Source organism: Dendrobates tinctorius, unplaced genomic scaffold (genome assembly GCF_039654945.1).
Source record: "Dendrobates tinctorius isolate UK_male_01 unplaced genomic scaffold, ASM3965494v1 ptg000019l, whole genome shotgun sequence".
Classification (NCBI taxonomy): domain Eukaryota; kingdom Metazoa; phylum Chordata; class Amphibia; order Anura; family Dendrobatidae; genus Dendrobates; species Dendrobates tinctorius.
In genome coordinates this window covers 4,182,042-4,194,092 of record NW_027361687.1, presented here as the reverse complement: position 1 = coordinate 4,194,092, position 12,051 = coordinate 4,182,042, and the positions used below count along the sequence as shown (strand labels likewise).

General features: G+C 43.4%; 1 protein-coding gene across 1 annotated transcript in view; it reads left to right on the top strand.

Moving 5' to 3' along the window:
- The window catches only part of LOC141082763 (contactin-associated protein-like 5), a 581,387-nt gene that overhangs the window by 388,350 nt on the left and 180,986 nt on the right, over nucleotides 1-12,051 (top strand). The window contains exon 11 of the mRNA XM_073566679.1: nucleotides 1,482-1,588. Within this exon, the coding sequence (XP_073422780.1) occupies nucleotides 1,482-1,588 (107 nt within the window). The remainder of the gene's footprint in view (nucleotides 1-1,481; nucleotides 1,589-12,051) is intronic.

Sequence of the window (12,051 nt, the reverse complement as noted above, 5' to 3'; positions counted from 1 at the left end):
TTTAACATTTAACACATTAGCCGGATGATGGGACTACTACTGTCCCATCATTGGCTAATGTGTCAATCACTGTCATGGTAGCAGGCATCGCCCGATGGGACTTGTAGTCCCATCGGACGATGCTTGCACAGACCCCCGGACATCAGCACAGCCCCCCGGCAGGCCGGTACAGACCCCCACAGGGTGCACAGACCACCGGCAGGCCGGCACAGCCCCCCGGCAGGCCGGTACAGACCCCCACAGGGTGCACAGACCACCGGCAGGCCGGCACAGCCCCCCGGCAGGCCGGTACAGACCCCGGGCAGTCCACACAGCCCCCCGGCAGGCCGGCACAGCCCCCCGGCAGGCCGGTACAGACCCCGGGCAGTCCACACAGCCCCCCGGCAGGCCGGCACAGCCCCCCGGCAGGCCGGCAGAGACCCCCGGAAGGCCCGAAATGACGGCGCATCATGATGCGCACACACCGCGCATCATGATGACGTCAGTCTGTCAATCAACTTTGAACTTCCGATTCCGATGCCGAATTCCAATATTGAAAAAATATCGGAAGTCGGTATCGGAATTCCGATACAGCAAGTATCGGCCGATACCCGATACTTGCGGTATCGGAATGCTCAACACTACTAGGCATACATGTACTGTAGATATGAGGTAGGAAATTTATTTGCAATCTAAAAGTGAGTGTATAGCATTTTGATCATTGACTCTGGCCTTCTTCAGGTGCACAGATGGTGTGTGTATAGAGGCATTGATCAAGTGAGAAAACACAATTGGAGAAAGACATGACTGCATACAAGTGCTCTCACCACTGCTCATGTGTTTCTCCTATGATCCATATCTCCTTGCAAAAACCATATGTGTACCTGATGAAGGTCAAAGTGATGACTGAAATGTTGTACACTCACTCGCTTTGGGGTTGCATATAAATTTCCTACCATCCCATATCTATATGAGTGCCTTGTTCTTGGGATTTACAGAACTGTCGTAGTTTCAAGTATCTCCTGAAAGGAACGCAAGTCTCATCTTCGCTCAGGCCACAGCTATAGTGGGTGTCGATGTTTGGTTATGCTATTGGTCAAAGATTAGAGGTAAAGAGTGTGTAAAATTGTACGAACCAACTGACTAAAATTTATGTATTCAAGAAAATGTATTTCTAATTTAAATCTTCATAAAACCATCAAATGAGTTTCATCCATTTCTCTCTGAGAATTGAGATTTCTGGAATTTGACGAGATTCATTTGTAATTTCACCTTAAGTGATTCTCTTTTGTGAGAGCGGTTGAGTTTTGTTTAGTAATTCATTGTATCTGGTTCATCAATTTCCAGAGTATCTATCATTTGAAATTATTGATTTGCTCAGATCTCTTTCAGTCTCTCCACAGCTAATTAACTGTCAGCATCATGAGAAGTCATTTTTAAATCCAGATACTCAGCTGCACAATGACACAAATCAGACTCTGTGGACTTCTTGTTTCCAATAGATGCCTGCCAAATCACTGCGAACACGGAGGAGAATGTTCTCAGACGTGGAGCACATTTCACTGTGACTGTGGGGAGAGCGGCTACATGGACGCCACTTGTCATAGCTGTAAGTAGCCCTCTCCGTATATCGGGATTGGAGCTCGTGTGGATTATGTAAATATTGTCCATCTTTTTTGCCATCTGTTCCCATTCCCATGCACAGGCATCAGAGAAAAGGAATTACGACTTGGACTTGTTTTATTAAAAGTAAATGTGTTTCCGAATATTCTGCAAATCTACAGGGGTACAAAACCAGGTCCATGAGGCTTTCACAGAAATTCTGCCTGCAGAACATAGAAGCCTAGGCTCTGTCTACAGTGTGTGAACTGGAAATAAGCATGACTAAGTGAGGAGTTTGATTTAATCAAGGGGCAACATTTTCTTTGGACTCTTAAGGTACTGTCACAATTTAGCGCTGTACCAGCGATCCCGACCAGCAATATGACGTGATCAGGATCGCTGGTACATCGCTAAGTGGTCGCTAGTCAGCTGCCACACAGGCAGATCTCACCAGCGACATCGCTGGGGACGGGGGTCGCTACTTACCTGTCACACTAGACGATCCTGACGTCCTCCCGCCCGGCTCCACGCTCGTCGCTCGTCTCTCCACAGGAAGTGCCGCAGGAAGCTGACGACGAGAAACAGTCCAGGACGTTCTCGCGCGATCAGCGATAACCAGCCGGGGAGCGGGTCGATGGTAAGTATCAGACACAGCGATATCGCTAGCAATATCGCTATAACGTCACTAGTTATAGCAATATTGCTAGCGATATCGCTTAGTATGACCGGCCCTTTAAAGTCAAATTGGCAGAATAATAGAGTGAAAGTCAGAGATAAATGCTACTGATAAATGATTTTGTCTTCCTGATAGTCTTCAGCCTCTTGTCAAATTGTGACTCAGATGGAACTGAGCTCAAAAACATCAACTGTATCTTATCTCAGAAGAAACAATAAATAGTTAGTAGACTGCCCACTTTCTTCCTTCATTCATAGCATCTCCTTCTTACATCCTCACTTCCAGGCATTTTTCATTCCTTTATTTCATCTTTCCTTCCTAGTGTTTCTTCCCTTACTTTTGCTCCATCTTTAAGGTTTTTTAATGTAATATTTACTTCCTACGTTTTACTTTTTGTGTGTTTCTTCTTTCATAAGTACATTTTCCTTTTCTGTCATTGCCTCCCTATGTTTCTTCATCCTTTATTTAATTGCTTCTTTATTTCCATCCTTTTCCATTTATTTTGGTTTTCTCCCTTCAAACCCTTGTTTTATACCATTCTTTGCTCCATTTTTCTTTTTATAAATGTCCCTGCTTTTGCTTTCCTTTTTATTTCTCCTGTTTCCTTATTCTATTTCCCTATTTTTTATTTACTTTTTAAGAACTCACTTTTCCTTCTCTTTTTTCCTTTGTTAAAGTTATTTATTTTTCCTTTCATTTATTCCTCTGACTTCATGCATTCTTTAGTGTCTCCTTCCTTCCTTTTTTCCTGGCGATTTTTATTCTCTTTCTTTCCTTCACTTGCTTTCTTTTGTTTCCATGTATTTCTGTGCTTACTTCCAATCCTCCCATTCTCCATGTTTTTCTTTTTCATTGTCTTTCAATTTAATTTCACTTTCCATTTCCTTTGTCTTTCCTTTACCTTTCCTTTCCACTTTCCTTTCCATTCTCTTCTCCTTTCGTTTCATTTCAATTTTCTTTCACTTTCCTTTTCCATTTCCTTTCCCTTTCCCTGTCCTTTTTTCAAGTTCCTTTCCCTATCTCTTTCTCTTACTTTTCCCTTCACCTTCCCTTTCCCTTCCATTCCCTTTCCCTTAACTTTTCCTTTCTCTTTCCCTTTCTGTTCTTTCCTTATCACTTTCCCTTTCCTTCCCCTTCTCTTCACCTTCCCTTTCCCTTCAATTCCCTTTTCTTTCTTTTCTCTTTCGATTTCCCTTTCCACTTCCTTTCCCTTTTATTTTTCTTTCCCTTTCCCTTCTCTCCCCTTCTCTTCACTTTCCCTTATCTCCCCTTCCCTTTCCTTTTTTCTCTCACCATTAGGTCACTTGCTCTTTGATTTACAATGCATTTATTAATACTCCATACATAAAGTTCTATAGGTGGCCATGACTCCACCGTATTGTGCATTATAGAGATAGGACAGTCACGTCTTCCAGTTAATCTATAGTACATAGTTCACCTATTTCCCAATAGTCCCTGACATTTACATCATTTATAAGGTAGCTATAATATTCATCAACCATTAGTTATGTTTCCGTGACGTCTACAGGAAACAGCAGCAAAGCTTCATATTAGAAATGATCACTTTAAGAAACGTTATAAATTAAATGTGACTCTCACAATGAATAAATATAGAAATCTCATAGCACACTCCTCACCTCACAGAGTAATTCTCCAGGGATTTTCACACAAACATGAAAACTGGATGTATAAGTGTTAGCCAATTATGACTGTTTGTTGAGAGTAAAGGAGACCCTGAGAACACCGGGAGGCTTCAGGTGCTAAAGGTATAGCAGCCGCAGGGTGCGACATTACATCTTAAGAACTATTCTGCTATTAATTATAACTGTGATTAGAAACTTTAATAAACTTGTTATTGGGGAAGATTCATCACTCCACTTTGCGTCAGAAAGGATGCAAAGAAATATGAAATAATTAACTATTTAATAATGTAGATTGCATCTGTCATTACTGGAGGTAAATCAAGTTTTTATGTTATCATTTCTGTTTAATTAAATTTGTACTGAGCTCTTGCTCAATTGAAACTTTTATTTTAAGTATTGTAGTGGCATTATAGAAAAATAGTTGTTTCAAGGCACACATCTATCCTTTAGCACTTCTAGTTTTTCTTTTTTTTCTGTTTTTTTATTTTAATCTAAATGGAAGAAAAATTGTTGATACCTAATATTTGAATTTTGGTATGAATATGAAGAATTACACTTTACAGGCGCTGAAAACCCTAAAACAATAACTTGATAAGAAAAGAACAAATTCAATTAGAAAAAATTGTTCATTTATTGCAAAATAAGTTTTGTGTTTTGGGATCTATACCTAGTTCTTCAGACTAAACATATACAGAGGCGGAAACATTTTTTCCCAATTGAACTTCCTCTTATAGAAGAAGTTGTGTATATGATGTATAGAGAAGTTATGTGTATAAGAGAATACTGAATATTGTGAAATTCAAATGTGCTAGGTTTGGCCAATTTTCCCAATAAATATTATTCTATGAGAATCAATTTGCTGCAAATCACGATACTGCAAAGACTCCAATTGAGCTGAAAGTACGTGTAACATTCTGAAGTACCCTTAGACTACACACAATCACTTTCAAACTCTTAACAGAAACACAGGTTTCATAATGTCAAAGTTACCTGAAACTAATGGTAACACTGTAATATTCAGCATATTTAATAAAACAGTGCACTGACAGAATATGTTTTTTTTTATCCCTTTTAGTTATTTGTGATCAGGTAGACATTCTGTGCAACTTAGGCCTCTTTCACACTTCAGTTTTTTAAAATCAGTCACAATCCGCCAGGTTTTGAAAAAAACGGATCCTCAATTTTCTTTTGAGGATCCGTTTTTTTTCTCCATTGACTTTCATTAATGGCGGATTGTGACGGATTGCTGTCCGTTGCATCCGTTTTTTTTTTGAGGATCCGCCAAAAGTTGCTGTCCGTCACCATCCTCAAAGATTTCAAAACGGAGCTTGCAACGTTTTTTTTTCTGGCGGATCCTCCAGACACTCATTTAACCCGAAATTCTTTCTGGGTTCCGGAGAAAAAAAATTCTCTCTCTCTCTCTCTCTCTCTCTCCTTTTCCAGGCTGCGATTCCTTTAAAATTCTTCATTTTGTGGATCCGTCAAAAAAACGGATGGGTGGCATCCGTTGTCATCAGTTCTAAAACGGATCCAGCATCCGTCCTTTTGGCGGATTTTGACTGATGCAGAAAACTGAAGTGTGAAAGAGGCCTTAAACTGACATTGTTGCTGTCAGAGGTAACATCATACTGTTGCGGCTGAAATGAGGGAAAAATCTCCGAAATTTCATTACCAGTTGCATGCTTAGACATTTAATCACCATGCACTTTCAAGCATGGATGAACTACAAAACCTCAGGTAGCACATGTGCACCTGCTCCAACTGAAGGTAGCCAGCAATGCTCCATCACTTCTGTAAGCCTACCGGTAAGCACACCACCAGCAAGAAATGTTGAGCTGTCGTCGCAAGGCCAAATCAGTCAGGGAATCACATTGTTTTTGCAATGAAAGACTGAATATAGGCCATCACCACCACCACCACCACCATCACCATGACCAACCCCCTCTTTGTCCGTCAGGTCCACCGCTAGTTCCCCCATATGCACCTCTCAAGTACAGCTCACCCTACCAGACACTCTGAGTAGGACAAGAAAGTACTCATCCTCTCATCCGCGTACACTGGCTCTGAACGCCTACATTGCCAAACTGATCTCATTAAAGATGATGCCCTTCCGTTTGGCTGAAAGCGAAGCGTTCCGAGAGCTCATGGCCTATGCTGTCCCACGCTATGATCGTCAGCACTTCTTTTCTAGAAAAGCCATCCCTGCCCTCCACCTGCAAGTGAAAGACCGCATTGTCCATGCACTCAAACAATCAGTGAGTAGAAAGGTGCACCTCACAACAGATGCATGGCCAGGGCAGTTACGTGTCCATCACTGCGCATTTGGTTAATGTGGTGGATGCAGGCTCCACAGGGGACAGCAGCGGTGGAACAGTGCTGCCTAGCCCACGGTATAGGAAACAGTTGGATGTAGGCGTTCGACCCTCCTCCTCCTCCAGAAGCAAAAGCTCGTCGACAGAGCGCAGTCGCACGAGCACTCCATCCGCAGCTGTCAGTGTTGCACACGAGGTGTCCCACTATGGAACAGCTAGTAGTAAGCGTCAGCAGGCTGTTTTAAAGATGATGTCTTTGGGCGAAAACAGACACACCGCGCAGGTAATGGGCGACTACTTGCAGCGACAAACAGAGTCATGGCTGGGCAGTCTACATCTTGAGCTAGGCAAGGTAGTCAGTGATAACGGACGTAATTTTGTGGCGGCCATAGCCCTTGCAAAACTCAGACACATACCTTGCCTGGCTCACACCTTGAGTCTGGTGGTGCAGTGCTTCCTAAATAATTATCCAGAGTTAACAGTCCTTCTCCATAAGGTGCGAAGACTGTGCTCGCACATCCGTCGCTCGCCCGTAGACTCCAGTCGTATGCAGAGGTTGCAGTGATCGCTCAACCTCCCCAAGCACCGCCTAATCATAAACATTGCAACAAGGTGGAACTCCACCCTGCACATGGTTGAGAGGCTGTGCGAACAGAGGCAGGCTGTAATGCATTTGTGGGAGGATACACGGGCAGGCAATTTGAAGGAAGACATGGAATTGTCGAGTGTGCAGTGGTCAAAGCTGAAAGACCTCTGTAAAGTCCTTCAGTGTTTTGAGGAATGCACATGGCTGGTAAGCGCAGATGATGCCATCATAAGCATGAGCATATCACTTATGCATCTGCTCATGCAAGCTTTGACGCACATTAAGGATCAGGCATCTGCAGCGGAGGAGGAAGAGGAGGAGGAGGAGTAGGGAAGCCTTGATGGCAGTCAGCCATTGTCTGCCCAGGGTACTGTCCTGGACGAGGTGGAGGAAGAAGAGGAAGAGGAGGAGGAGAATGAGGGGGATGATTATTTTGGGGAGGAGGATGCTTCTCGGGGGGCAAGAGAAAACGTTGACTTGCCAAGGTCAGGGTTTGTGCGTGACTGGAGGGATGTGGATTTGGCAGAAAGTGCTCCTCCACCCACCACTGTCAGTGTATCATTGACACCTGGAACATTGGCCCACATGTGTGATTATCTCTTGCGGATCTTAAAAAGGGACCCCCGCATTGTCAAAATTATGAAGGATGACGACTACTGGTTGGCCAGCATCCTCGATCCATGCTACAAAGGCAAATTACAGAACATCATGCCACAGGAGAACCTAGAGTTAATATTGGCGAACAAACATGCAACTCTGGTAAACCGTTTGTTAGAGGCATTCCCAGCACACAGCAGCGGTGCAGGTTCTACCACGAGCCGTACTGGGCCAAATGGAAGAGGTGATCGTGGTGCACACAGCCGAATTGGCGTTGGAGACAGAGATTTCATGACCATGTTGTGGACTGATTTCTCGAGGACCGCTCACATGACTGATAATGCTGAATCGATTGCAACAGACAGGAGACAGCAGTTGTCAACTATGGTTCAAAATCAACTCTTCTCCCCTATCGATGTTCTCTCTCACAGTTCATTCCCCTTTGACTTCTGGGCCTCTAAACTGGACACCTGGCCTGAATTGGCACAATATGCCTTACAGGAGCTCGCTTGCTCTGCTGCTAGTGTGCTATCAGAAAGAGTCTTCAGTGCTGCTGGATCAATCCTGACAGAAAGAAGGACCGGGCTGTCGACCCAAAATGTTGGTGATCTCACCTTCATTAAAATGAACCGTGCCTGGGTTTCAAAGGATTTTGTACTACCTTCCCCTGATGACACATAGGTTGCCAACAAAATGGCTCACTTTGTCCTCCTCTTCCTCAGACTTCTGCAATTCCTCCATTTACAGTTGCTGAACGTCCAGCCTACACCTTAACATATGCCAGTTTTTCCACCTCCCTAAATGGGCTGTACCCCCCAGGGCCGGCGTCAGCACCTAGCGCACCAAGGCAAGTGCCGGGGCCCTGAGCAGGTGGGGGGGCCCACTCGTGGGTGATGGCACTGACACAGGGCCCCTCACAGTACGCCGATGTCTCTGATGGTGGGGGGCCCACTCACCATCACAGACACCGTCGTACCATGAGGGACCCTGTGCCACTGCCGTCTCCCATGAGTGGGCCCCCCCTGCTTCCTCAGGACATCAGCACTTGCAATACTTACCTCTCCCTGCTCCACCGCTGTGACCTCGTCTGCATTTCCTGACAGTGACATTCAGGTCAAAGAGCACAATGACATCACATCTGTATGCCCTCTGCCTGAACAGTCCAAGTGCAGAGAGCTTGAATATGGTGACGCTGAGGAGTCTAGAGTGGAGCAGTGCCCAGCGAGGAGAGGTATTTAATTTTTTTAATGTTTGGAGCAATATATGGGGAGCATTATACACTGGAGAATTATATATGGGGCCCATCATACACTTGAGCATCATAGATAGGGCCCATTATACACTGGAGCATCATATGGGGCCCATTATATATGGAGCATTATATGGGCCCATCATACACTGGAGCATTATAAATGGGGCCCATCATACACTGGAGCATCATCCATGGGGCCCATCATACACATGCGCATTATAAATGGGGCCCATCATAAACTGGAGCATCATATACAGGGCCCATTATACACTGGAGCATTATAAATGGGGCCCATTATATATGGAGCATTACACACTGTTTGTATAATTATTAGTAGGCAAGTTGTATTTGAGAGGATTCTTCTTATAATTGATCAACAACTATGTTCTCAATCAACCGAAAAGACTCATAAATATCAAAGCTTACTATTTTTGGAAGTTGGAGTGTTTTTTTTTTCGATTTGGCTATCTTAGGAGGATATCTGTTTGTGCAGGTAACTATTACTGTGCAGAATTATTAGGCAACTTAATAAAAACCAAATATATACCCATCTCACTTGTTTATTTTCACCAGGTAAACCAATATAACAACACAAAATGTAGAAATAAACATTTCTGTCATTCAAAACCCGAAAAAAGGGACTAACATAGCCACCTTTCTTTATGATGACAATCAAAAGCTTTCAATCCATACATTCTGTCTGTTGCTTGATCTGTTTACGATCATCATTGCATGCAGCAGCCACCACAGCCTCCCTGACACTGTTCCGAGAGGTGTAATGTTTTCACTCCCTGTAGATCTCACATTTTATGAGGAACCACAGGTTCTCTATGGGGTTCAGATCAGGTGAAAAAGGGGGCCATGTCATTATTTTTTCTTCTTTTAGACCTTTACTGGGCAGCCACGCTGTGGAGTATTTGGATGGATGTGATGAAGCATTGTCCTGCATGAAAATCAGGTTTTTCTTAAACGATACTGACTTCTTCCTGTACCACTGCTTGAAGAAGGTGTCTTCCAGAAACTGGCAGTAGGTCTGGGAGTTGAGCTTCACTCCATCCTCAACCCAAAAAGGTCCCACAAGTTCATCTTTGATGATACTAGCCCATACCAGTACCCCACCTCCACCTTGCTGGCGTTGGAGTCAGAGTGGAGCTCTCTGGCCTTTACTGACCCAGCCTCGGGCCCATCCATCTGGCCTATCAAGAGTCACTCTCATTTCATCAATCCATAAAACCTTACAAAAATCTGTCTTAACTTATTTCTTGGCCCAGGCTTGACGTTTTATCTTATGTTTCTTGTTCAAAGGTGGTCGTTTTCCAGCCTTCCTTACCTTGGCCATGTCCCTGAGTATTGCACACCTTGTGCTTTTTGATGCTCCAGTAACGTTGCAGCTCTGAAATATGGCAAAACTGGTGGCAAATGGCATCTTGGCAGCTTCACGCTTGATTTTCCTCAATTCATGGGCAGTTATTTTGAGCCTTTTTATATCAACACGCTTCTTGCGACCCTGTTGGCTATTTGCCATGAAACGCTTGATTGTTCAGTGATCACGCTTCAAAAGTTTGGCAATTTCAAGACTGCTACATCCCTCTGCAAGGCATCTCACAATTTTTGACTTTTCAGAGTCCGTCAAATCTCTCTTCTGACCCATTTTGCCAAAGGAAAGGAAGTTACCTAATAATTAAGCACACCTTATATAGGGTGTTGATGTCATTAGACCACACCCCTCCTCATTACAGAGATGCAAATCACCTGATTTACATAATTGGCAGTTGGCTTTCAAGCCTATACAGCTTGGAGTAGGACAACATGTATAAAAAGGATGATGTGATCAAAATACTCATTTGCCTTATAATTATGCACACAGTTTATAGGCCCATCATACACTGGAGCATTATCCATGGGGCCCATCATATACTGCAGCATCATATGGGGTCTATTATATATGGAGCATTATATAGGCCCATCATACAATGAAGCACAATGAAGCATCATCCATGGGGCCCATCATATACTGGAGCATCATATGGGGTTCATTATTATGGGGCATCATATAGGGTATGGAGCATTATGTGGAGCACATATGGGACCTTTTCTGTATGGAGCATTATATGGAGCCCATTTTGTATGGAGCAATATATGGGGCCCATCATATACTGTATGGAGCTTTATATGCGACTCATTATACTGTATGGAGCAATATGTGGGGCTCATTCTACTCTATGGGGACCATCCTATACTGTATGGCACATTATATGGGGACCATCATATACTGTAGCATTATGTGGAGCTCACTATATACTGTATGGAACATTATATGGGACCAATTATTCTGTATGGAGCAATACATGGGGCTCCTTATTCTGTATGGCGCACTATGTGGTGGCCATAATACTGTATGTAGGAATATACTGTCCTGTTTTTTAGCTATTGTAGAATTTAAAATAGATATCAGTCTTGTAATGAAAGAAGTGAAGTATTTGTCATTGCACTATACCAATATTTTTCTGCCGTATCGGAGCATCATGAATTGTGGTATTTGTTAAAAGGGCCCACTGACTCTTTCACCCGGGGCACACGAAAACCTGGAGCCAGCCCTACCCCACCCCCACAACTTTAGCCAAATAACCCCCAGTTTTCAATGCGTAACTATTATTATGAAGTAAATAAAGGTTGACAAGCTTAAGTAATAAGAATTGATGTCGTTGGCATTGAAATGGGCAATGTAGGTGTGTTTACTGTCCTCCACTCCCTGCTGACTTTGCTTCCCCATTGACTTGCATTGGGTTTCGTGTTTCAGTCGGACCTCCGACTTTTCCCGATAGTCGGCCGATTTTGTTCGAGTCGACTTTTGAGCTACTCGGGTTTCATGAAACCCGATTCGACCCTAAAAAAAGGCAAAGTCGCTCATCTCTAGTAAATACCCAATGTTTGTTATGAGTTCTGGTAAGGCCTTTTCTATAAGTCATAAACGGTTAAGGGGAAAGCCGCAAAGCCAAGTCTAGTTGTGTATTTGGATGTAATTCTATCCAAGGATTCCAGACCTTGAGAAATAAGTTCCACGTATCAGATCTAGTAGATTCTATCTGCTCATATAACACGATGATATTCATTCTTACTTTTACCAAAGATATCGACAGTGAAGGGGTTTTCCATCTTTCGGCTATATGAATCTTTGTTGCCATACACAAATAATTCACCAATTTATGAAAACTTTTAGAGAACCTTGGCGGCTTAGTACTCAATAAAAAGGCAGAGGGCTTTAAATCGATTTGTTCCCTGAACATTTGTTCTTCCAGACATTTCACTTTCTTCCAGAGCTCCGAGACCACTGTACAAGACCACCCGATGTGTTATATTTCCCCCGATATCCCACATTGCCTGAACCAATCACCCGTGACACT